Source organism: Gymnoscopelus braueri, assembly GCF_963280865.1.
Source record: "Gymnoscopelus braueri genome assembly, chromosome: 3".
Taxonomy (NCBI): Eukaryota; Metazoa; Chordata; class Actinopteri; order Myctophiformes; family Myctophidae; genus Gymnoscopelus; species Gymnoscopelus braueri.
Genome location: NC_137612.1, coordinates 54,132,778 through 54,160,477, shown reverse-complemented (window position 1 = coordinate 54,160,477; position 27,700 = coordinate 54,132,778). Strand labels below are relative to the sequence as shown.

At 40.2% G+C, this 27,700-nt stretch overlaps 2 protein-coding genes across 2 annotated transcripts in view; one reads left to right on the top strand and one right to left on the bottom strand.

Annotated features, from left to right (window-relative positions):
* Positions 1–1,414: 1,414 nt before the first annotated feature.
* thoc7 (THO complex 7) lies at positions 1,415–8,804 on the bottom strand. Its single transcript, XM_080424279.1, has 8 exons — positions 8,733–8,804; positions 7,551–7,671; positions 5,068–5,195; positions 4,758–4,844; positions 3,717–3,774; positions 3,562–3,628; positions 3,394–3,463; positions 1,415–1,592 (listed from the first exon to the last, which is right to left on the bottom strand). The coding sequence occupies exons 1-8, from the start codon at positions 8,749–8,751 to the stop codon at positions 1,531–1,533; spliced, it is 612 nt and encodes a 203-aa protein (XP_080280405.1). The 5' UTR covers positions 8,752–8,804; the 3' UTR covers positions 1,415–1,530.
* A 3,648-nt stretch (positions 8,805–12,452) lies between these two features.
* Positions 12,453–27,700, top strand: part of atxn7 (ataxin 7) — a 43,431-nt gene continuing 28,183 nt past the window's right edge. Inside the window, exons 1-4 of the mRNA XM_080425112.1 lie at positions 12,453–12,637; positions 14,848–14,950; positions 20,563–20,895; positions 21,722–21,793. Of these exons, the coding sequence (XP_080281238.1) occupies positions 20,571–20,895; positions 21,722–21,793 (397 nt within the window). The 5' untranslated portion in view covers positions 12,453–12,637; positions 14,848–14,950; positions 20,563–20,570. The remainder of the gene's footprint in view (positions 12,638–14,847; positions 14,951–20,562; positions 20,896–21,721; positions 21,794–27,700) is intronic.

The following is a 27,700-nucleotide window of genomic DNA, read 5'->3' as shown; positions in this document are numbered from 1 at the left end:
ATCCCTAGTGTGAAACCTTGGGCAATGGACACACCACTGTCTGTGAAACAGGTGACACAAGTATTTGCTATATGGATTCATTGTAAATATCATTTTTTAACTGCAATCACTGGAGACCACTGCTACAGAAGACATGAGAATGATGAGAGAGGACACAACAGCAAAGACTGCACAGCATCAGCATCAATAACCATAGTAGAACGTGACACCAATTGACAATCAGTTTGTGAAAACAAAAACATACCCTTCCATTTGTGAGCTTGAAATCTGCCATTTTCGGTGCATGGGTGGCACAGCACCAGTGTGCATCTAATTTGTAGAGCTGAGAACTGAAAAACAGTAACAATCCTTTTCTACTTAACTCACCTCCATTAACCACTACATACTTAACCCTACATAATGTGTTGTACATCAAATAGCAGAAATATCTGACTTAGAAGCTCACAACCTTTTAAGCTTGTAGATCCGTCATCGTTAAAGGTTCCTCTATTTTTAACTAGATGTTTGATAGGGATGCTAGATGATTGTCATGTGGTTAAAGAGGTCAGGGCCACACATATAGCCTCAGAAGTTGTAATGATAACACATCAACTTGACCTTGAAGGGCCATCCATCACAGATGGCAAACCAGCATAAGGACACTCTAATGGTCCCTGTCTTTTTCAATGTAATTTGGCAATGAAGGGTTTTTCGTCAATGATAAAGGGTATAAATACTACCATGTGGCAATAACCGTTTGAATGGTAGGCCTTGTGTCTTGAGTAAACCATTTCTGTCTCATGTAGCCTTTTGAAGACCTATATAATCAGGGTCTAATTTGTTGTTAGATTTCAAACAGCAACACTGAAGCTACACAGCAAAATCATTAACTGAATGTGTAAAATGTACTCAGTCATAACATTAACTTTTTTACACTTTATATTGTCACAGGAAGTGAACACATTAGATTGCCTTGAGGTCTGCAATGGAGGCATTAACCACTTAAACCCCAGCATCCTTATTGTGGGGAAAGCTTTCGCAGAAAATAGCAGATTGTCAATTGGCTATTCTCAGCGAATGCTTTCCCCACAATAACAGAAAATACACTGGTATAGAGCCCTGAGGTACTCCGGTCAACCATAGGGTTTAAGTGGTTAACAGCGGTGGGGTTGAGAGACTGTCCATGGATTTACAGCAAAATATAACCTACCTCCAGACTGAAATGTTCAAATAGGTCTAGTCCCAATCTGTGAAACAGCATCACCCCACACTACAGTTTTACTTTTACACATTTTATAGATGTGGGTGCAGGATCATGTCTTCTATGACAACGTGAAGTCTGTAAATCAATTCCCTAAAAACACCAGTGTTTCACAAATAATGTAATCGTACCATGAGAATGGCATATCTCACCACTTATATCAAAACAAGCACATTAGTATGCATTAACTTTATTCAGAAAAAAATACACATGACATGATATAAAAACAAACGGACAAAAATTTATCATTTAAAAGGTCCTGATTTGTTCCATGGAGTTCTGCCACACATTCATTCACCATTCTCCATGGGGGCTTCCTGGTTGTTTTCATCACTGTCCGATTTCTCATCATCTAGAAAATAGAACACAAAACAATTAATAGCAAGGCATATAATAGGTCATACTATCCTTACATCATAACAATTATTACTTAAAACTAAAAAGCAGAACTCCACTTCCCCATTAAAAATACTGTCTGAAACTTCTATACCTACAGCAAAATTGCAGTACATTTAACTTAAGACCATAATTACCCTGACTTTATTTTACAAACTTTTAATAATTTTTAAGGACCCGCGGTTGTTTTGTCACTGAACAGTGGATTATTGTGCATTTGAAATAGCAGCAGGAATAGAGAACAAGCATCTGAACAGCAAAGCCCATTTCCACATTAATAGTTAGTTTAGCTCTTCTCATCCATGTTGGAATCATAATTGCAGTATTCCAAGTAGCAGTCGGGTCGGGACTCAACCAATAAAATGAGACACAGCAAGCTATTTGAGGGGTAAATGTACTGCTCAGTTCACTGCTGCTCGCGGCAAGTCATGATAAGTCTGATTGAAACTTTGAATTACCTTTTCTCACTTGTGTCACTGTATGCCAAAATTATAATGATATCGGGGGCCACGCAGTCAATGAGACGACTTTTTAAAATCTCTGGAAAAGTGAAAATGTTTGGATTCCAAAATAACATTCGCGCATAACATCGTCAAGCTAGGCTTCTAAATTCCTGCTGGTCCCCAAGCCAGACAGAATTGATAGATTTAGTGCAGATCAGCACAAAGTGAATAATGTCCCAAAACCAGACCCGTTTCCACTGCCTGGAATGGACTATATTAGATTAGATTCAACATTATTGTCACTGCACAAAGTGCAAGTACTGAGAAAATTATATGTAGCTTAGCATCCAAACAGAAAGTGCAAAATAGTGAATTGACCAAGTCACTTCTGCAAAATGTGTTGGTAAATTAAATGGGTTTGTGGCTACTCGTCACCCAGTAGGTGTCCTAGTCCTACCGACACCAGGATCAAAATGTCTCCTTCTTTCTTTGGAGAGAGGCAGACCATTTCCAACCCACTGCAGATGTGCTCGTTACAGTATATATTAACATACTTCTGTCCTCCACACAGATTGGTAATTTATATGGTTAAAATAATGTTTTATTCATTGAAATAAGTTCCAAACGGCTGCTTTAACCCATTATATCCGTGGAAGCATCAGTGTCATTTTAGATTTTAGCTACAGTATACACCAACATAAGTTTTTCAGAAAACTCTAGATTTAGAACAGTGGTTTAAAACAGTGGTTCTCAAAAAATAGCAGATATACAAGCTCACAGCGAGCTTGTACATCTGCTATTTTTGAAAAATCATGCAAGTGTTTGATTTTTCTTTTAATTAGATTTTTTTTTAACACAAATCTTCTCTTCTGGGGCTCCCTGACACAACATATTTTCAGATGGGAGGATTTAGAAGGCATTTGTAGTATCGGCCTCAGGTCTTGATGGGTTAACCCATTTAGACCTGGAACGCATCTGTGTCACTTTAGATTTCTTTGGCTATTCAAAAAATAGCAGATATACAAGCTCATAGCGTTTTTGATTTTTTTTTTTTTTTTAAACTGTTAGGATTTAGAAAACATTTTAAAGAATCGCTCCATGACGGCTTGAATCCATTAAGTTATAATAACATTGATCACCTAATTGTACACGCAGCCGCACTATAGTCTATTGATTTTGCCTTATTTCAGCATTATTTTATTTGACACAAGAGGAGAATTGCTATTACGGTGAATCTGTGATTAATGCCCGTTTCTGCTGGGGGGGGGGCAGACTTAATCATGCGGATGGGATATTGTGTTGCCGTTTACTCACTCTCCAATGTCTGTTGTAGTTCCTGGATGGTACTAAGAAGTACATGGAACTGTTTCTTCCTCAACTCCAACTGAATGGGGAAAAGAGAGAGAAAATATATCACATTTACCAGCTTAACACCAACTTAACTAGTTGGACTTGAAGGGAAACACACGCATTTGGCCCTACCTTCGCGTCCACATTCTCTTTGATGTTGGAAAGCTGCTGAAGTTCCTTGTCAAGTGCCTCCAACTGCCTGTGGGGAGAACAAAATCAAACAAGAAGTTCAGGCATCATTCCTAAAAATGTCCAAAACCCATCCCATCTGCCGGAGGTAAACTCACTTTAGTGTTTCATGTCGATCTGGGTGCTGCTGAATAACCTTGGCCAGAGCGTCATATTCTGGAAAAGAGAGGTATTCATTACAATTTAATCACCAAATGAAAATATTAGTGCGCGTGGTGCCACCACTGTAAAGGTGGTTACACACCGGCGAATATGCGAATATACACAAAATTCGGACTCGTTCCGAATAATTAAAATACTTTTTTTCGCTCCGCGAAACTGGTGTGGAAGCTTGCATTGACTTTATAAGGTTTTTTAAAAAAACATATTATTCGCATGAAAAAAATCGCCCCGGTGTGTAAAGACCTTAACAGTGAACTGTAAAGCACTGTAAATGATTTCATTCAGAACTTTGCACGAGTGGATGTAGGGTTGGGCAATATCAATATTGTGATATGAGACTAGATTATCGTGGGGCTGTCACGATTGTGACATTTTACTTGACGATTAATTGTCACTCAAATAATAGCGATTTAATTGTGTTTGTGTTGTTGAACATTGGAACATTATGAATAAAACTTACATTTCTGTTTGGCTTTTAGGCTTCGTAAACTAAAGTTGCACAGGGCAGATATGACAAATAATTTACATATTTAATAATTTTATACTTTCACAAAAAACATTAATAGTAGAAATAGCCGATCTACAAGCTCAAAGCGCATCGCATTTCAACACGTTTTGAGCTTGTCAATCTAATATTTCCACTATTTTTTTTAATATGGAAATGATGACGATTATGCAAAAGAAATTGCAATTATCTCAAGAAATTGCGATTAGGCGATTATGCAATAACTGTGACAGGCCTAGATTATCGTCTGGGATTATCAAAATTGTGATATGGCATAAGTGTTGTCTTTTCCTGGATTTCAAAGCTGCGTTGCCGTAAAATAATTGAATTAACTTATCTGTCAGTTCTATAATTTGCCTTTACCACTTGGTTATTATATAGGCACTACTACTGGATATTAATCAAATTCTGTGTAGACAGTCATCCCTAAATATCGATAGAGGTTGTTGTCAAGCTGCCATGCTCGTCTCACCTTGGCGATTCTTTCGTATTCTTTTTGCCCTCTGAATCTCCTTCTTGCATTCTGATATCTTGTCGTGTGCAGATGTGATGTTTTCTTCTATAGCGTGTAAACAGAGGGTGGTGAGAGAACGTTACATTGTGTTTAAAGGCAAGCACACATCAACTTCTCCATATTCATTGACACAGGATAATTACAATTCATTCATATACACGTTTCAATTGAGTTCTAAATGAGTTGTGTGTGTGTGTGTGTGTGTGTGTGTGTGTGTGTGTGTGTAGAGTATGACAAGTCAAACTATATAGACGAGCTGTTAACCCACCTATATTTGTGTATATTTTCTCGTAATTCTCCATTTCGCGAAGGTTCATGTCATAAACCATCAATGTCTTCCCCATGGAGAACTCACACTGGGCTAACGTGCCGAGCATCCTCTGGTGTTGCGTGAACCTGCACATACATAAACACATGATACAAATCGTCAGTGTTCATTTATCCATTTGTAGCCCACCCAGATTTACAGCTTTTCCCAGTCCGCACTATATAAATATTCACAAACAAAATTTGTAGAACAGCCGCCCTTATGTCCGAGTTTTGAGTTTTTAATTCAAAAACAACTATTTATACCCTCTGACAAAAGCTGCTGAATGGCATAGCATAAATTAAGGTAGGAATGGCCCTGGCCCCGACTGCATTTATTGCATATCAAATGGTCCATTGTGAACTGTAACCTGTAAGTACTGTAGCCTACTAGGCTACCTTTTAAACCACGGTTAATGAGACAAGACAGGTTTTGAGAATGAGATCGGGAAGTGAGTTCGGGTGACACCAAGAGACAGAAGACATACTGCATGCAAAATGGGAAGATACTTTCTTTCCCATAATAAATGGAAAATGTATGCCTCATCCTTAACAACTGTGCGGTCTGTTATCACAAAGCTGGTGGTAAAGTTAATTCGACCACTACAGCCTCCTATCATGTGTGTGTCACATTCTTGCTAAACACAAGAAATCCTTTCGGGATGGCGACATATTAAAAGGAGGCATACAAGCTTTCCAGACTTTCTGAAGCAGTTCAACCATGCAGGATATCGTTGCCGTCAGGTGGAAACCTTGTATATCCAAAACGGCCTGTGTTCCAATGGTTCAAAAGTAGTTATTATTTAGTCACAAGCCCTTGTTCATATTTTTCAGTGGTTCAATATATACATAAAACCCACAGACATGGGTATGTTATTGCATGTTACTGCATGTGCTTGCATAATGTAACGGTCTGTTCTTGCATGACGTTTGTCATTTTGTGAACGATTATGTGGGGTGGGAGTGGCTAGTTACAGGAGGGCTTTTGTTTTGCATTTGTCTGTGTATGCATGGATGTATTGTCCTATTGGTCCGTTTACTGTACTCTTTTCGAAAACGAGATGATACATCTCAAGGGGTTTATCCTTTCGATAAAAGGTACATTAGAAACACCACAAAAGTACACAAGTAGCTTTTGCTCTACAAGCTTTTACAAAAACAAACAAAAAAGTTGAAATATGAGGTTTCTGCCCGACAGCAACGATATGAACCATGTAGCACATCAGACACCATGGCACGTTAGGAGGGTTAGGTCAATGTGGTTCTTTCTGTTAATATTATTGACCGCTCGTTTTGTATGTCCGCGAGAAAATAACTAAGTATTCAAAGCAGGGATGGGACGGTATGAAAATGACATGTCACGATTATTGTGGCAAACATTATTGTGCTTAGCGATATTATCGCGATCATGAAAATATGCTTAACCCATTGTGGGCTGGAACCGGTATTTGTAACTATACTTTTCAGGACGGGAACCCCTTTTGGGGTTCCTGTTGCTATGTACAGTATGTAGCAACATACGTTTTTCAGAAAACGTAGATCAGGATTTAGAAGGCGTTTTTGGAATCGGCCTCAGGTCTAAATGGGTTAAAACTTAAAATGCCACTTTTGTTAACCACTTGAACCCCCATTCGGGAGGGAACTTTCGCCAAAAATAGCCGATCTACAAGCTCACAATGCGTTGTGAGTAGGCCTGTAACGATACAGTAACTGCATCGATGCATCGTTTTGAATTTTCAACGATCTACTATATCGATATGCAAACAGCTAAATATCGTATCGTTTGACTTTGAATCGTATCGAATCGTTTTGCAATGCAAATAATCGTATCGAATCGTTCTGCAATGCAAATAATCAATTATATCAATACTAAGTACTTTTAAGAAGAAAAAAAGAGAAAGAGGGGTTTATATCCAGTATCCAGGTATTTATTTTTCACACAGAATTTTTGGGTAAATAAATAGTTACTATATCGATTTTAAATCATTGAATGGAATCGTATCGTTCTAAATTAACCTGTCCTGTATCGTTCATGTATCGTATCGACTAAATCGCTGAATCGAAACGTATCGTATCGTTCTAAATTAACCTGTATCGTTCATGTATCGTATCGACAACCAAGTATCGTGATACGTATCGAATCGTTGTTAAAACGTATCGTTACACCCCTAGTTGTGAGCTTGTAGATCGGCTATTTTTGGCAAATCGAGTTGTGTAGAGTGAAATAAGAGCGTACCAAATGCACTCTTCACAGGCCCGTTTTTATCAAGTATAGAGGGTTTAAGTGGGACTGAATTTGCAGCTCAACAAAAGCTGGAGGAGGACAATTTCACGATACATTTAAACCTCCGCGATACCATTATTGTGAGTGTTTTTTTTAAATCACGATAAACGATAATAGCGATTATCGTCCCATCCCTAATTCAAAGGGTCTCCAATGTTTACCCTTCCTCCGGGGTCCCGGGTGAGTTGCACCATTTGGTGAAGCTCTTCAGGAGGACATTGATGCGTCGGTCGTCCCCAGCTCCATCGCCGTCAATGAGGAGACGCTTTCTGATCACTTCATCTAGACAAGAAGGAGAACAATGAATGACTTCACCTCCTCGACAGAAGGTGAACAAAACGATGGACGTCAAATAAAAGGCAAGCAGGTACGGATACAGGAGGGGTGGACACTTAAACATCATGGTCACCTCAATGGTAAATTGGCTACTTTTTCCTAATAATTTGGAAAATATCCTGAAGTCATGTAAAGTGAACATGATGTGAACATGCACACGCTACATCATTATCAGACCTACATTTACCCTCCAACTTCTTGTTTATGCCCATAATTACTGGCTAGCCACAGGTTTTGTAGCCATTTGTAGCAACTGTAGAAATATTACGCCTTAAATGTCAAATGTGCAAATAATCAGTGGTGTAAACTAAAGTAACTAAGTAGATTTACTCAAGTACAGTACTTAAGTACAATTTTGAGGTATTCTTACTGGAGTGTTTCCAATTTTCTGTACTTTTACTCCTACTCCACAACATCTCAGAGACAAATATTGTACTTTTTACTCCACTACAATTATTTTTAAACTTTAATTACTAGTTACTTTGTAGATTTTGATTATTATTACAAAACATACATTAACCACTTCAACATACATATTTCCTCACAATGGCTCACACATTGTGAGCTTGTAGATCTGCTATTTTCAAACGATTTTTATACATTTGAAAACTTGTGAAATGCATAACGAGTACTTTCTACTTTTGGTACTGAAAACACATTTTGATACCAATACTTTTGTACTTTTACCCAAGCACATTTTGAATTCCAGACTTTTACTTGTAACAGAGTGTTTCTAAATCGCAGTATTGATACTTTTACTTAAGTAAAAAAACATGAGTACTTTTTTCCACCACTGGCAATATTTACGTGCTCACTCCTACACCCTGCTAGGCTAACGTTAGCCACCTAGCATGGTCACTTTAGCTTTAGCTAAACGTTCATTAAAACCCTAATAACGTGTCTCTGCTTCGTGTATCGTCCACAGTGTGCTCAACATGACCCTCGTCACGTTTCTCTACAGACAGTTAGGGATTAAACTATAATAAATCCACCATGATGTCTCTTACCGTCTGTCACAGCTCCCATGGTTAGTCTGCAGCAACAAAGCAATGCAAATAAAATAAACAGTGTTGCCAGGTTTTGCGAGAGAAACAAGCCCAAAAGAAGCAGCCACATGAGAGCTTTGAATACAGCACATCGTATCTATTACAACGCGTAGCGATGGGACAAGTTGGGAGCTTGTAGATCTGCTGTTTAAAAAAAAAAAACATTTTGAGAAATGTGGAATATTTTTATTGAAACATTTCAACAACACAAATCTGGTAAGGCGATCTCTGGCACAAAACATTTTCTGATCGGTTTTAGAGATATAGAAATATATATTAATTTGGGGCTCCTTGACATGAAAATGTTTGAGAACCACTGGTTTAAACAACATTAAGAAACAGTCACAAGCCCAAATAAGCAGCTACGCGTCACTTAGACTTACTTACTTACTTTACTTAGAAACAAGCCCAAAAAAACACAACCCGCAACTATCAATTTTTACAAGCAACTTCGCAGAAAAAGAAGCCCAAAGTTGCTTATAATAAGCCCACATGGCAACACTAAAAATAAACTTTATTGAAACAACCATAGAGTTAACAGGAAGTTCTTCTTCTTCTTCTTCTTTGGTGTTCATATTGAACGTTTGTAAACCAGCTATTAAGGGCATTACCGCCGCCAACTGGACTGAGTGTAGAACCGGAGATTATATGAAATAAAACAAAACAAACAAAACAACCAGTGGTGGAAGAAGTAGGCTTACTCACATTTTTACTAAAGTGAAAGTATCAATACTGCAATGTAGAAATACGCTGTTACAAGTAAATGTCCGGAATTCAAAAGGTACTTGAGTAAAGGTACAAAAGTATCGTTATCAAAATGTACTTAAAGTACCAAAAGTGGAAAGTAGTCTACTCATTACGCGGAATGTCCCATTTCACAAGTTTTCAAATGTGTAAAATGCATAAAAATCCTTTGAAAATATAACAGATCTACAAGCTTGTGAGCTATTTTTCAAATGGCTGAAATGTATGTAGGGCTGAAGTGGTTAATGTATGTTTATGTAATAATAATCAAAATCTGCAAAGTAACTAGTAATAACTAAAGTTTTCAAATAATTGTAGTGGGGTAAAAGTACAATATTTGCCTCTGAGACGTAGTGGAGTAGAAGTAAAAGTACTGAAAATTGGAAATACTCAAGTAAAGTAAAAATAAACATTTGACTTAAGTACAGTACTTGAGTAAAATGTACTTACTTTTCACTGAAAACAACTATATTGTGTTAATTCATTTCATAAACGTAATAATAAACAACAGGAAGAGGGCATGGTGGCCCCTCCTCTATCTAACTCAGTGGTTCTCAAAGTGGGGCCTGGGGAGTGGGGACCCCCAGGGGTCCTCGAGGGGGTTCCAGGTGGTCCCCAGAAAAATGTGTTTAAATAGTATCAAAATCACTTTAACCCCTATATACATACAAGTATTTCCAATTGTTTATACTTTTACTTCTACTCCACTAGCCTACATCTCAGAGGAAACATTTTGTACTTTTTACTCCACTACATTTATTAGAAAACTTGAGTTAGCCTATTAGTTACTTTGTAGATTTTGATTATTATTACAAAACGTACATTAACATACATTAACCTCTTCAGCCCTATTTAAACTTTGGCTATTTGAAAATAGCCGATCTACAAGCTCACAACTTGTCGCATCTTGACGCGTCGTGAACTTGTAGATCTGCTATTTTCAAAAGAGTTTGAGGCCGATTATGAGACCTGTGAAATGGGACATTCTGCATAATGGGTACTTTTACTATTGGTACTTAAAGTATATTTTGATACATTTGTACTTTTAGTCAAGCAAATTTTGAATTCTAGAACTTTTATTTGTAACAGAGTATTTCTACATTGCAGTATTGATACTTTTATAAGTAAAAAATGTGAGTGAAAGGAATACTAAAACGCTTACCCCAAAACACAGTCGCCCCGGGGGAAATCCGGCGGTATTCACCTGGTATTCCTAAACGTAAACCTCAGTAAAACCTTTTTTTTTCCCCCAACATTTTTCACCCAGTGCCTGCTATGCCTAAGCTTGTAATCCTCATTTATGATGAGGCCTATGAACAAGCCTTTTTTAGACTGACCGATTTTTTTGTCTATTTAACTGTCCCTAATGTTTACATTGCCATACACGCTGAGGAAGGCTTGACGCCGAAACGCGTCTGTGTATGCTGTTGTCCGTGCATATGATTAAAAGTACCAGAAGGACTTTGAAGTTCTGGCTATCGCTTTATTTATTCCCTCCATCAGGCGACCCGGCTGACTGGGAGCCAGTATAGAGACCAGTATTACTGCATGTTTTTTGTGAGGGTACCTACCCTAGGAGACACGGGGAGAACATGCAAACTCCACACAGAAAGGCCCTTTCGCCAACCCCACCTAGGGTATGGGCACTGATGACGCGGAGGAGAGAACACGCCTCCAGCGCCCACAGCGTCCCCAGCGTCCCCGGCGGGAATCGAACCCAGGACTATGCCTAAACCTAGCCTTATTCTTAAATTTATTTTACCTCAGTAAAACTATGGCTAACCCCAGAGTTGTATAAGAGAGAGTCACGTCACGCTTTGATCTTGCCGCAAAGTGGCTGCAGTTCCAAACATTGGAACTTCCTCACTGATATATCGTAGACAGAGCATTTCCGCATTCCATTCTTACAATGGGAGTCTATGCTAGTGACGTAACTCTCTTAACCTAGCCTTATTCCTAAACTTAGTAAAACTATGGCTAAACCTAAACTTATATTTCTAACAGTGTTGCCAGATTGGGCGGTTTTCCGCCCAATTGGGCTATTTTAAAACTCATTGGGCTGGGATAAATAGCGCGAACATGCACTCTCATGCACGCGCGCTGCGCGCGCGTGCATGAGAGTGCATGTGGGCTGGTTTTTATTGCAATGGGCTGGTTTTAAGGGCTGCTTGGGCTGGAAACTGTCATTCCGATCTGGCAACCCTGATTTCTAACCATATCCTAAGTAAAACAAATACAAGAATACAAGAACCGCTGGCCCGCGAAAACAAATGGGGGCGAGTGTGTTTTGGGAATTGGGGTGAGTCTTCCGGTTACCCTTTTACCACCACTGATTGGGTGTCGATGGCACAAAATCCTTCCAGGCCACAGGACCACTGCTCTAACTAGACTAGAGCCAAACATACAGTAGACCCATGTTCTGTTTGACCTGAGAGAAGTCCACAAAGCTCTCCAATTTACCTTCCTAGTAGCTAATTCATCAATTGGGTTTTTATATTAATCGTAGAAGAGAGTTGTCAAAGTAAAATCTGTCAAAAATATTGTGATATTAAAAATATAATAATAATAATAATAATAATAATAATAATAATAATAATAATAATAATAATAATAATAATAATAATAAGGGTAATAATAATAATAATAATAATAATTGTTGTTGTTATTTATTTATTTTTGGGTCCTCCGACCTAAGATCAAACATCATGGGCTTTATATTTATTACATGAATCATACTACAAAACAAAAACGTGCAAAGTAGGACGACGCCAGCTAATATTAATAATTTATTTATTCACAAATGAATTCAGCATACAGTAGGAATAATTTTATATTTAAAAAAAAAACGTTTGAAAAAAACTTCCTCCCTCCCTCCCTCACCCAGGCAAGTGACGTATCATGGCCTCTCCACCCAGAATGCCGTGCGGTAAACAGACATGGCCGCTCCTGGGTGAGAAGACCTCCACAGCAGTCACCACCACCAGCAAGCAGCACTGGAACTGAACCCCACCAGTCAGTGCATCCGATCCGAGCCTCCTCGCTCTCTTTTATAACGGCCGCCACACATCCAGCAAGCGCACACCGGCCTGTCACAACATCATCCTCCCACCGCCGTCCCCCCGGTAAGAAAGAGGTGAATAAACTTCATTTATTTCAAAGATGACTGACTCTTCATGACGTGTTGTTGGGTTGGGGTTGCTGTGTGGGATTTTCTTTTTTAGCCAGCCTAGGCTAGCTTTCCCATCGCTAACCCCCGTTGAAACAGACATGGCCGAAAAATAGCAGATCCACAAGCTCCCACAAGCTCGCTTCGCGAGCTTGTGGGAGGCTTGTGGATCTGCTATTTTAGCGGCGCGCAACACCGTCCCCACGGTGGAAGTATAACTCTGGCTTTAGCCCCAACAAGCTAATTTAGCCACTCCTCTCTCCCTTCCAAGTTAAGTGACAGTCAACATTTTTTTTCCCACCACATTCTAAGCAGGAACTTAGTTGTTTTAAAAACATAATATTCCTATTTCACATCTGTTGAACATGTGTGTTCATGAGTAGCTTTGTGTTTTTACGGTTGTCACGTGTTTTATGTGTTGTTTTGCTTCATGTTTAGGGGCGTTGGGGGGAAAAAGGTTCTGCTTGCTGCATTGCTAGTCCAACACAAGACTAGCTCTGGCTGTGTCTGGCTTGCTTGTTGCTGCTACCTTTGGTTGCTAATGTTGGTGGGCTATCTAGCTAAGCTAACCTAGCCTAGCCTAGCCTAGCCTAGCCTGACCTGTCAAGTTAGTGCATGTTGTTGGTGCCAAAGTCTATGATGTCTGTGATCACCCTTTCTTTGGTGATTGCTTTTTTTCCTCGATTTTCTTGGTACATCAGTGCAATGCACGTTGGAATAAAATGCAGGCCATGCAATGAGTGTTTTGCATACACTTATCAAGTTTGACACTGTGTCTATGGTTGTTGCACACAGTGTAAAGCTGTGCTGCTGTGCTGTAAACAAACAGTAGACCTCTTCATTTGACTTATATTATGACTGTGTGTGGTGTTCCTTTTACCCATTTGTGTAAAGGCTTTAACTTGGCCTATGTTGATTATATTATAATGCATTAAGCGAAATGTTACCTTTTGTTATGATGATATGCTGTTCAATTAGACTGCAAACTGTCCGGCTGATTGCCCTTTTTTGTCCTCCTTTTTAATGACATCTTTTAAAAGCAGTTATCTATATCTAGTCTGCGTCACTTAAGACCTTAAATGTCAATAACCTCAACAGTACCGTTATCTTCACTGCTTAAAACTGAAAGGTGCACGTGATGTGACATGAATTTGAATATCACACAGGTTTAGTCCTGGTTGACTCCAGCACCATCCAAGGCAGAATTAGCAAGTTCACAAGGGTTCTCTGATTGATCTGGTTTTCAAATATGCCCGTGTGTATTTTAAGGGTGCATACGTAGCTATTTTATGCAACGTAGACCTAGTATGTACTCGGGTTGTCAATGTCAACATGTATTTTCTGTGAATACATATACACCCTTTCTAATATGCTAATATCATTAATTTAACTATAATGCAGAGTTTATTTTCGTGTAATTGAATGTGTACACATGACGTGTGACATGTCTTTTTTTATACTTAATGTAACTATTTGCTAACTTAGGTTTATTACAAGTTTGAGCCCATGGGCTGAGATATTTTATGCAGTCAGATGATTCTCTACAATAATTCATGTGGGGTAAAAGGATAAAAAAGGTAGAAAATGGCAATTGAGGAAAAGTTCAAGTTCAACTTTGTCAAATTTGGAGGGAACCAGAACCAGTCCGAGGCCCGAGCCACAAGAAAACTGGGCCCTTTTGGCATAATCTACAAACCTTGTGACAAATGTGTTTATTAAGATTTGAACAAGCATTCAAATGAAGTTGTCATTGTTAATATGCACCCTGATTAACTAAGCAAATTCAAAGGTTGCTTATGTGCTGTGCTTGATGATATGATTTCCTTGGCCGGTTCTCTGAATACGTGCCAGTTACAAACACCAAAGAATAATGATGAAAAGGCTAAACGGTTTCACTGGTGTTGTTGCTGTCCCCAGCTCCCAATCTGTGGAAGGGATTACTGAGCTGCGGGAGTGAGTGGTTAACCAAGGATAGTGCTTATTGGATTGGATTAATGTGCAGCGGCGAGGACCTCCATAAGTAGTGAGCTGAGGTCCAAAGCCTCCACGAGCGGACCCAGGGAAAGCCTAGACAGACAGCCTAAACGCTTATTGACTCGTGTCAAGAAGAACTACAAAAACAATAAAACTGATACTGACTCATCTCCTGTGTGTGTGTGTGTCCAGATTTTTCTCACCAGCTTGTGTGGCAGCCAGCAATCACCCAAACTGATGAGGATCGGCTGATTGAGTTGAGACTGAGTTCCCTTTTTCACGTTTGTTTGACAAGGTATGAGCTTACAACAAACTGCGCTACTATTCCCAGCCAGGCTTAATACCATACATACACTACCAGACGTATTCTGTAGTCATGGGAGAATTAAGAGAAATGTGTGCTTATTTACACAAGTTTGCAATCTGGCAAAAAGTGATATTTGACTTTGGTACAGAATTTGATAACATTTGAACAGAAAGTTCTATGTGGATTTGTTACAGGATACGTCCGGCGTAATTTAATTTATATCGTCATTTAGACTCAAAGAAAAGACCAAGACCAAAAAAAATTTTCCCTCTAGCCAAACCAGATATAGCTCATATTCAGAAGTCATAGAACGGTATTGTTAAAAAAAACTAAACAATAAGCAAACAAACGGTTTCTTTAGTCTGCATAATGATGAATGCAGGAATTGCAGGAATTTCCTGAAACGACTCAATGATGTGACAGCGTTTTAGGGTGGTCCATAAACAGAGGAGGCAGAAACTTTTGTATTGGGATTTAGCTACAAGTGGTTCTCAACCTTTTTGACTGGAGACCCCCCAAAAAGACTTTGCCATGGCTCGTGACCCCCCCCTCCTTCATGACTCACCTATCTAAAAACATACATGCACTGAACAAACTAAATTGAATGGCTATATTAGAGCGTTTTTGATAAGAGGAGCAATATTACACTCGAGTCAAACTGTGCACCCGAGAGGAAAATATACGCACCTCTTCACACAGCTCCAGTAGCCATTGGAACTGGCCACCAAGGTTGGCCCTGCAATTCTCTTCCTCTTATGTTGAAAAACTCCACTGATTTATTGTTGTGATTCGGGTGTTTTGTGTACTACATCTTCGTTTTCTCTGACGTGCTTTTGTGTCAGAACCTCAAACACATTGGGGCTGATCAATTGATTGTTTCCCCCAGTTTAACAGCTGTGCCTCAACTTGCCCACTTTGAGTTTCTCACTTGCAGGTTGAAGTCAACAATACTTGTGGGGTATTAGATGTGATATTTTTTCTTACCAACGGCAAGATGAATCCAGCCATCCACCACACCGTTCCACCCACAGGCTGTTGAGAGCCACCGTTTCTTATGTATTGCGACAGTTTCCTTACATAGATTAACTTTTCGCTATTGTCACGATGAAAGTTTCTTAAACTTTCACGGAGGAAGTTAAGTTCATGTGGCAAAGGGAGCGTGAACAGTCTGTCTCAGCGTGGCCAGTACCACACACACAGACATGTGCGCCTGCACATGTAGGCCTACCTTAGCCTGGCTCCACCCCCTGAATCCTTTGCCTAGCATTCAGGGTCTGGTGACGCTTTCGAAGGCAGGTGTTGCTCGGTTGAAAATCTGTACGACGAATCGGGATCGGGACAATCCAGTATGAACCAATCGCGTTGGTTCATAGTGGAGTCCCACTTTGGCCACGCCCCCATCTCAGAACTCCGCTGCACTTGACATGCTCACAAGCAGCCAATTTGTCAATGTGAAGACGATGCTATGTGCACCTTTTCTGTAGTGCAGCTTCACCGCAGCAGTGTGATTTGTAGGGCACATACTTTAGTGACTTACTATTGATGGCTAGTGATTGGAAAGGGATTATGTCTTTGTTTGGTCAACAGTGGAGTTGATTGGTGATATAAGCTATACCTGGGGTTGGGTAGATGGGCCATAATTATAAATAGGAGAAATGCATTATAGGTTTTGGTCTTTTTGTAGGTTACATTGAGAAAAAGAAGGAAAAAATGTGTGCCGGCCTTATCCTTTAACAACTTAAGCCCTATGTACTTCGTTGTACAACAAATTTCTAAAATAGCTATATCTATAAGCTCAAAACCATTGCATCACCATGCGTCGCATCAGCCTTTTTGATCTAATATTTTAAATTGGCCATCCATAGTGATGTATATTATTTACTTTTTCTTTCCTTCACTATATATCATCCTTTAACAGCATTCATTACTCCAAGTAGTTTATTATTTCTAAGGAGGTATATTTTTTTCTCTGTTTTGTAATCATCAGGAAAGGGGAGAAGGAAAAAAAAGTCATGTTGATACACATTCAGCAATCGGTCAATATCAGACATTCACTATACATGTGGGGCTACTAAAACAAAACATATACCGTACGTACGTGTGTACATGAATTGTTATGAATGCTGTCACGCTGGAGTTCAGATAGTTTTGGTTATTACATGACTGTGGCTACACTGTGGATATTACATGTTATCTGTGGGACTTTTAGAATGTGTTGCTTTTCATTCAATCAAATCTAGGCCTGTTCATTTGGCCTGCTTTAGGTAACAGTAATGTTGGTGTTTTATTTGTGAATTATGTGCCATTCCAACTGCTTTGTTACCCATATCTCAAAGAGTAATAGTCATTGCATGTTATATTTGCAATAAAAGAGAAAATAAAAGGGCTACACTGAAAATGAGAAGGAAAAAACTGATAGAAGTGGAACAGGCAGTGTAAAGATGCACAAATTAAGGTGGCGTGTTCATGTTGCGTGATTAAAGTTAAAAGCCTTTCTGCTGTAGTTGGCATGGATGGATCCATTTCTGACCTGTTTACAAGGAGCTGCAATAACCAAGATGAGAGTAAATAAAGGCATATTCAACTGTTTATATGTCACCAGAAGAAAGTAGTTTTGTTTTATTCATGAGGACTCTTATTCTGGAAAAGAAAACATGAAACCGAAATGGACAACCTTCCTTACCTTGTATTTGGACATTTACTTCAGGTTCAAAGGCAACACCAAGATTCCCACACAATTGCAATCCTGAATGTCCATTTGGACACTTTCACACAATCAGAGTTGAAGCAAAGTCATGCACTCCTGATCAGCTCAGGGACGGGTGCATCAGATGTATAGAATAAAATTAAATGACCTGCAAACCGTCTTCACTTGCACAATAAGGACAACTTTTATTAAGGCAGCATTTCGGTCATGGACCTTCTTCAGGCATGAGTTGGCACTTGGCAGAATAAGTGGTGACAAAAGTAACGGAAGATTTATTTTCTTTTCTGTTGCTGCTTTTTTTCTTCTTCTTTACAATTCAGAGCGGGTTTGTTTCAGGCCAGGCCAGGCCTGCTCAATGCCTGAAGAAAGTCCATAACCGAAACATTGCCTTAATAAAAGTTCTTATTATGTAAGTGAAGTTGGTGTGCGGGTTATTTAATTTACATACACTTTCAGAGTTAAAATAATACTCGGTTTTAGGGTTTGACAGTGTCAACTGTACATTTGAAGTTGACAGACCAGCGGTCTCTTCAATTTGGACTCGCACAGGATGTCAAACAATGTAACATCACATTTATTGTCACTGAAGTAGGGAGATATCCTAAACGCAACATCTGATGTTGCCAGTTTCTGAGAACGCATCAAGTGACTTTCTTGTTTTGTTAAGACACATTGCTCTGGGTGAAAAGAACAGTGAATGAATGATGAACTGATAGTAAGTTACTAAAAGAAAAACAACATAGATAAGTACAAGGTTAAGATAATGTAACAATCAAGTGTGCTGAGAATGTCTACGATTATGTTATGGTAATTGTTTTGTTACAATTAATATTTTGAGCAAAACCATATGCCTTAATTTCTCTCACTGGGAATTACCCATGTTTCTTGACATCTAGGTTTTATGTATTTGTCAAGACAGTTTAGGGGTGAGACTTAAGATTCCTGATATCAGTATCACATGAAAAACAAACAAAATGAAAGTCGACCTTGCAATTACAGGACAGCAGTTCATTTCTATCTATGATCTTCCTTGTGGGAGTAGATCTGGTTAAATCATATCAATACATAATTACTTATTGTTCCAACCCGTTTAATCCAACACTAACAGAGTAACAATAAATGTCTGTTTTTGTTTGGATTATAATGGCACATGACTGACCAATGTTTTCATAAATATTGTTCTTTTACATGCTGGCATATGCAGGAATGTTCCAAAATAAAGGTCTCTAGACACTGCATAATGCAGTTCTTACACTAAATAATAATTATCGCCTACTGTCTAAAATTGTCTCAATTGCACATTTCACCTAGATGCATTCCAAAGCCTCAAGACATTGCCAAACATGAACTTTCATTTTGAGTTGTAATTGCGAAATTGTGACACAAATCTGCAGATAGAGATTTTATAACATGCATATTCGTGGCTACTTGCACTTGTTGGGTAATGACCTATATTTAGCATCATTATAGTTCCCGGAATGTAAATTGAAAGGTGAGCAAAGTGCCGAACACTTGCCTTCCCCCTCTCAACGTTTTATCTCGGTACTATCTGTGATTGTTCAGAATGTACAGAATGCAACCGGGTGGGCTGGGCGGGTTGGGAGGGATAGAAAGACCCCAACACACAGACACACAAACACTCCCCGCTTGTGTCAACAGCTCGGCACCATAAGCTGCCTTGTAATCTACTGTGACAGAGCAGACTGGGAACGGTCCTCTTTTGCCTGGCCACACGTTGAGTGTTTTTGTTGTTGCGGGGGGTGGTCATGGCATTAAATGTCAAATGTTCAAGCATGTTCAAATTATGGATACTTTACATTACTTCAGACCATTTCCCAAATGTTTTATTTGTTTTTTTATTTTGGGAAAGAAATAAACAATTTAACATTAAGGAGCCCACAATGTTTAGGTGCCCAATCTGCCTCTCCTGAAGCCTTTATAGAGCCTACTCTGTTGTATCATATGACAGTGTTACACACATTGAGATTGAGAAGCTGCCTTGTAAACTTAACATCAGTTAAACCACTTTAACCCAATATGCATTGGCTATTTTAAATGAGCATGCTATTTTCAAAAGATATTGAAAGAACAGTTTGGAATATTGAATGAATGAATGGTTTATTTTCTGTCTTTGTTTAAAACAAATCAAAACACACTTGTGTGGACTTACAACAACGTTCAAATTCAACGAACGAAAAAAGGAATAGGCTGAAGCACAATGCTTATTCTTTGCCTTTGCCTATCTCTTACAATACTTTTAAACAAATGCATTTTAAAATTAATTTTAATTAAAAATGTTATTTTATTAAAATATGCTGCAAGATAAAAGGGAAAATGTTTTACTCAAAACTACTCCTGAATTATTATTTAACTTTTTAAAATCTCCCCTGAGATGTACACAGCTTCAACCCATCACTAAGGCTATTCCATGTAACTCCCAAAATTGAAACACATATAGCTTTTACATTAGTTCTTACTTTTGTACATGTTTTAATATGGGGGTCAATTGCAGAACATCTTGTTCATTTGGGTTGTCCTTGACCTGAAAAAGTTAAAGAACCACTGATTGGGGGGGGGGGGGGACATGCGTGTGGCTGGGTCAATGAATGAATGAATCCATGTCCTGATGAGCCTACTACTACTCCTCCGTCGTAGGACGGTGCCGTGTGTGTGGAGGGGGGGGGGGGGGGTGCTTTGCTTGTAGATCGGTGATTTTTATGCGTCGGCGGCTTGCTTGCTTCACATAGAAGAAAAGCCCCTACGCAAAAAAAAAAAAAAAAAAGCAGTTGCCCCGCGCGCAAATAAATAAATAAATAATAGTCATTTTTAAAAAAGTGAAAAAAAGAATAGCCCCCCCGCGCTGACAGACTCCTTGTTTTGTTACATTTTGTAGCGGAAAGAATGTCGGAAAGGGCCGATGATGACGTCAGGGGGGAGCAGCAGCAGCAGCAGCGCAGCAGCAGCAGAGTGTCGTCGGCCTTGGCCACCAGCAGGGGGCAGCAGCAGCTCAAGCAGCAGCTCCAGCTACAGCAGCACATCCAGCGGGGAGGAGGAGGAGGAGAAGGAGGAGGAGGAGGAGGAGGAGCAGCACCACCACCACTAGGCAGCAGCTCCACAGCAATGGCGACTGTTGCGGAGCGGCGATCGGCGCTGCCTAGTCCAGAGATAATGCTGGGACAGCCTTGGAGCAACTGGGTCGACGCCGCCAAACTCCACGGCAACGACGGTGAGTTGCGAAAAACCCGCTCCGATCGCCGCGATCCCGATTTTTTTTTTTTTTACCCCCGGCGAGACAGCGTGATCGGATCTGTTTGTTGGCGCTGGGGCTTTTTTTTTGTTTTGGTTTAATAGCCCCCCGATTTCATTGCATGCAGTTTTTGAGGGGGGGGGGGGAATGGGGATATGAAGAAACTGCTACTGGTAGCAACAGCACGAGTCAGGCGATCAAGGCAAAGCAAGTGCAACTATTTATCTGAAGTGCTGCTGACTGACTGGATTGCCTCGTTTTCTTTTTATCAGTGGTGGAAAGTAACTAAGTACCTGTACTCAAGTACTCTACTTAAGTACAAATCTGAAGAATCTTTACTTTACTGGAGTATTTTAATTTTTCAGTACTTTTACTTCTACTCCACTACGTCTCAGAGGCAAATATTGTACTTTTTTACTCCACTGCAATTATTTGAAAACATAAGTTACTTGTTACTTTGTAGATTCTTATTCTTATTACAAAACATGCATTAACCACTTCATCCCTATCTAACTGGGCTATTTGAAAATAGCCGATCTACAAGCTCACAATGTGTTCTTGTGAGCTTGTAGATCTGCCATTATCAAAAGATTTTTTATACATTTCGAAAACTTGTGAAATGGGACATTTTGCATAATGAGTACTTTTACTTTCGGTACTTTTGAGTACATTTTGATGAGAATACTTTTGTACTTTTACTTGAGTCAATTTTGAATACCGGACTATTATTTCTACACTGTGGTATTGGTACTTTTACTTGAGTACAAAATGTGACTACTTCTTCCACCACTGCTCGTTTTTATAGGTGCTGCTGATTCGGAGGAAAGTTTGAAAGACCTCGGGAAAGATCGAGAAGCCATGCGTCTGTACAGAGAAGGTGAGTTCTTTTATTTTCTAACCCAACAAGGCGTATTTTTTTAATCTGGTGGTTCTCACATATCTACACAAGTATGACACACACACACACACACACACACACACACACACACACACACACACACACACACACACACACACACACACACACACACACACACACACACACACACAGATTGGATTAATGATTGAGATGCCAATATCCCAGTTTATTGAATCGTGAATTGACTTCAACAAGGAGCCACAGTCAATTAAATGGTAGCTTATTATTCTGTTCATTTACTTGATTATTATTATTTTCTCTGGAACCAAAACAAGTTTAATGGCAACAACTTAAACTCTCCCCAGTCCAGACTTGGCCTAAGTGTAACAATGACCTACTGTTGTTGTTCTATTAACGGCATTTGGGGTGTTGCTGTATGTGTGGTTGGCCATAGATAGGCCTACATTATACCAGTTTTGACAACATCGTTGCTAATATTAGACCGTTAAAAAGCACTGCCACTCTATTGCATCTCTCCTAACCCTAAAGGAAAGCCATTGTAGTGTTCTTTCCTTCATCAATGCCTCCATTCAGTGGTGTGTTCTACCATGTTACGCTATATACGTAGTGTGACGTGCCGATTTTTTGGGGGAAAAAGCGTAGCCCTCTACTAACCATTTCATCCATTTGAAAAAAAAACTAGAACACACCACTGCTTCCATTGATAAATGGACATGGGGAATATGGGGGAGTAGAAATTCTGATTCTTATAAACTATGTGAATATGACTTTGGAGAAATGGGTGTATTTCTTACGATGACATGAGCTGATGTTCTTACATTTTGACCCCACGGCCCAAGCATGAGATATCCTCAACACTCATTTTCCTCTGCATGAGAAATCTGATTTGGCACAAGTTATGCATGGTAGTTATGGATATTAAATGTAAAATTGTATGAATGCGTATTACCTGTTGACTACCCAAAGTGCCTGTGTGTTGTTGCACTCCAATCTAACCACAGATCCCAGGTTTATTGTTTGCCGCTGAGCTGATTTACAAGCTAACATGTTGCATCGATAGGGAGGGAATGAATGATGATTACACCATTTGCAATGTGACAGGACTGATCTTTTTCTTGATATAACCTCATATTGATAGTATATTATACTATTACATGGACACACGTCCCAGACTCTTCTCCCTCTGGCTCCCAAAATGTAGAACAAACATCCCCATTGCCGTTAGAACTGCAGATTGACTCCCAATTTTCCGCCGTAATCTGAAGACTCAACTCTTCAGACTCCACCTTGGCCCGTAGCACTTGACCTAGTCTTGACGAACATGCAGACTTATGCAAAGGTTAAAATGTAGTTTAGATGGCATGTTATTTCGGCAGATGCCAGGTTCATTATTTACCTGGTATCCTAATAAGTTGCTATTGTTTCAAGTTCAATGTACAGATTATAATGTTTGTACTTTGGTATATTGACTGATGCTATTGCTAGGTTCTTGGTTTACCTGTGATCCTAGTTTACTGAGGCACTACACTGTCCCTCTGCATTTTGATGTATGCGTTTACATAAGTCACTCTGGATAAAGATCGTCTGCTAAATGCCTACATAATATATTAGATTTGTTTATTTATTCCTGCCTTATTGGGCATTGAAATTCAAAACGCTGCTAGTGATGTAAGAAAACAAGAGGGTGTCACGCAGCATGCGTCATAAGCTGAAACCAACCTACAACAACATCACGCACACGCCACCTGGCTTTTAACCCATTAAAACCGGGAAAGCAGTTGACTAGTAAACACAACATTACTACACTGTGAGATGTAACATCTCATGGTTGGATACAGTAAATGGATTTTGATGTATGCCGTCAAATACATGTTTTAGTATTCCTTGCCGGCAAGAATTTAGAAAGTTATTTAGAAAAAAAATTTAGTTTGTGAGTGAGTGAGAAAATTGTTCAAATGCATCATCTGGTCTTGGGCCTCAAATGTATTCAGTGTTTGACAGGATGGACCAAATGTGTTTTTTTGGGGGGGGTTACATCAAAATGTTAGCTTGAATTACATTCTTTGGTTTCCATTTGAACCCTTCTGGAAATACATGGAAGAGTCGGGTTGGCAAAATGGCACATAGAACAGCCATGAAAGGACCCACACCTGTGATGTCATCAATGTGCGTCCAGCCTTTACTTTCCTTCTGTACGGGGCGATGTTGCACTGTAGGGATGTCTGCCTGTCAGGGCACGCATGTAACGGTGCATTGGCTAACAATGGGGCTTGTGTGTACACACACAGTGAGGCTATTGCGCAATTTACGTACAGTAGCAAATAATTGGTGCCTCTAAGGTTTCCCATGACCGCAAGAATGTAAACTCGTAGTATTCACATGTTTATTGGCAAACAATAGACGTGCAGTTGGTTCAATACAGAATGTCAGGAAGGATTACAGTAAAAGTCTGTTTTCTTGTTTCACGTTGAAGCAATAATGCTTTTAGAAAATGGACAGAATGTTTGTCTTCAGGTCAAGGGGAATGGCTTTCAGCAGAAGGCGGAGAGACTGATGGGTCACTTTAGATTCAAGGCTGTAATGTAATGTCTCTTGCAGTCCCAGGCAGCGACTCACAGCTCCCTTCCAGCTACCTGACTGCTTCTCCACAGTACTGTCATCCGTGTCGCTGAGTTCATTCTCTCCCCGTTTGCTCCTTGTGGCCTCAGCATGTTCTCCCTTACAACATTATTCATCGCTCTGTCTGGCTGTTTAAGAATCGGTATGGAGCGCGGGTATTACGAGTGGATGACTACATGTCTTTGCCGTGACTCACCACCAGATATCTCCCCTGGTATAACAGCCATTCCAGCACACACGCAAATACACAAACACACACACACCACGTACTCACACAGCTCATCGTGTGAACGTGACCAGCAGCTAATTCATTCCTTCCTCGAGATCAGGCTCACTTTATAATTTTACAGTGGCAGGAGTCAAAGTCACATTAGCTGGGTAAGCGTGGTGCCAATGTCAGCCGCAGGTCAGATTCTGCTGGCCTGTGTGTGTGTGTGTGTGTGTGTGTGTACAGCCAGCCTGTGTGCTACTGAGAAGCAGCCAGAGCTGCTACTGCTGCACCTAGATCATTCATCACTGCCACGGATGAGGACGCAGAAATTAACTGGACTCTCGTTCTGTCTCATACAGGCTTTATGCTCTCTCTCCTTGTGCACAGGTCTTCCACTCTGCGCTCTCTTTGTCTGGCCCGGGCCTGTATCTTTGCTCCGTTTCTTTCACCCATTCCTGCTTTGGGTTTTTCCTTCATGTTTCCTTCATCGCTTTCTCGCTCTCCCTGCTTGCTTATGTACCCCCCCCCCCCAATTCTCATTCTCTATCTCTCCTGTGTGCCTCGACTTCCTCTCTTTCTCTTTTCATCTCCTCCGCACAAGACGAAAATGGGGAGAGTGAGAATTCCCCCCCCCCCCCCCACACACACACACACACACACGTCACAATGGCGTTCTACCACTTTTCAAGTCAGGCCATTTCAGCGGTACAGTGGGTGCCAGTGCACTGAATGCAGAGTGCAGAGGCCTCTTTTTTTTCCTCTTTTTTTTTTTTTGCCCAGAGAGCCCCGTTAGAAGGAACAGCCCACAGTGAACAACAGTAGCAGCTAGGAGTGAGTTTGGTTTTGACCCCTCCTGCTGATTTCTTTTGCCAGGAAACCCGTGTCCGCTCATTGGGATCCCAGTGCGTTTCAGAGAGGGAACTGGGAGAAGCATTGAGTTAATTGAGGACACACTTCCAAAGAAAAAAAAAGAAGTTTGCATCTCAGCATAATTAGGGTTTGCTTGTTGTGGGTAGGATAGGGTAGGGCTGGCCCCGAAGCCATTTATTAGGGTTTGATCATTTGGTGGATTTTTTTAATTGACCTTCAAAACTTAGTTTAAAAAATGTTTTTGGGGCAGGTGACATCGTGCCGTTATGATGGTAGCATATGGTCGCGGCAGCCACTCGGTGAATGGAGCGTATCCGTTACGGTCCCGGAGTAGCCCGGGGGTAGAGGCTAACTCGACATACATTGTGACGTGGGCTGTCTCTGTGGACATATCGGGTCTGTGACGGAGGAGTCCCATGTTCTTTGATGATGGAAATAACTGACCGTATGGAGAAATTTCCCTCGTCATAAGCATCATTTAACCCATTAAGACCTGGAACGCATCTGTGTCACTTTAGATTTCTTTGGCTATTAAAAAATAGCAGATATACAAGCTCATAGCGCGGCACCGAGTGCCGCGCTACGAGCTTGTAGTTCTGCTATTTTTGAAAAATCGTGTTTTGTTTTTTTTTCCAAAAAACTGTTAGGAATAGGATTTTTTTTTTTTTTTAAAGAATCGCCTCAGGTCTTAAAGGGTTAATGTTCACCGTTTGTCGTCTTTTAATGTAGCTGCCCTGTCGTTGGCAGCACTAATAATTAGAAGAATTTGACCTATTTGATCCTGCAGGGGAATTGTAATTTTCAGCTTCACGCAGCTGATTGCTGCCCAAGTGGTCAGATTTGAGCGCGGGGGTAGGGGGCACTTAGGGCTTAAGTGTCTTGTTCAGGGACAGGGACGCCTCGACACATTGCCAGTGCCGGGAATCGAACCTGATCGCCTCCTGCTTCCTAGGCGGGCTCTCTACCCATTCAGCTATGGCCAGCTCAACACTGCTAGTGATGCCAAGCTAACTTGCGGTCTATGCTAAATCCCCCTTGATAGTATGATAAGTTAATCCACGTTATTCCACCTCCTATACTCCTTCGATTGAATCTGCCAACCGCTCCGGGATATATATCCTGAACATTAAACTTTAACTTGTGTTGATCATCCCGCAGTATTTGTGGAAAGCCTTTCTAGTTTCTATTTACTGCTCTGTGCTCAGATCTGGCCTAGAGCTCGCCTACTGTATCTGGTAATTTGCACAACGTACATACATATGCACGCACACATAGGCCTGCCACGATCATTACATCATCGTCTAATCGCAATTATTTGAGCTAATCGCAATTATTATTGCATAATCGTCATAATCGTTTCCATGTTGGAATATTTTCACACATTTTCAAATATTAAAAATAGCAGATCTACAAGCTCACAACCCCGTCACTTCGTGACTCGTAAGCTTGTGGATCAGCTATTTCTGCTTTTTTACATGTATAAAATGTATCTGTCAAATCTGCCCCTGTGCAATTTGAGTACGAAGCCTAAAAAAATGCTTCATATGTTCCAATGTTCAATGCCAAACACACAATTAAATCGTTAATCGCAATTATTTGAGTGACAATTAAGCGTCAACTTAAATTTGTAATCGTGACAGCCCTATGTACACACAGACCGTTTCCTTATCCTCTCTAAACCTGTTGGCTGGAAAAGTGCAGAATGGAGTAGTGCAAGGCATGAGACAATTACAAAAATAATAATAAGCAAATGTCTGAACCCTTTAATTAACATCCGAACTTCAATATAACGAATAAACCTTTGGACATTTGTGCCCCCCCCCCCACTTGTAGGCAAAGTACAAAGCTGAGTGTTAACTCTGAAAGTGTAAAAATGGGACGCACGTTACACTTTTACACACGTGTAATGCCAAAAGTTGGACAGAACTTGGGAAGCAGATTCCAGCCTCTGCTTTAATTGTAAGCTTAAACCACGTAAAACAGGCATTGTTGCGCGGCGTTCACCGCTCCTCCATACCACTTCTCTTTACAGAACAGGCAGACTCTCAGCTACTGTATGTGCATCAAGTTCTGTCTGTGTGCATCCCCACTCAACCCCATCATGATTTATTACCCCCTTTGTCCATTAACCGAAGACATTTGCCTTTCCCTGCGGCCGATCCCAATAGATGTGAAAATAAAGCCTTTTTAAACCTGGCGTCCCT

Excerpts from the sequence above, each read along its gene's own strand:
- thoc7 (XM_080424279.1), bottom strand. Across the intron at positions 3,775-4,757 it reads AATACGAAAGAATCGCCAAG|AATATGACGCTCTGGCCAAG; the intron begins GTGAGACGAGCA and ends TCTCTTTTCCAG. Across the intron at positions 1,593-3,393 it reads ACTACAACAGACATTGGAGA|ATGATGAGAAATCGGACAGT; the intron begins GTGAGTAAACGG and ends TCTATTTTCTAG.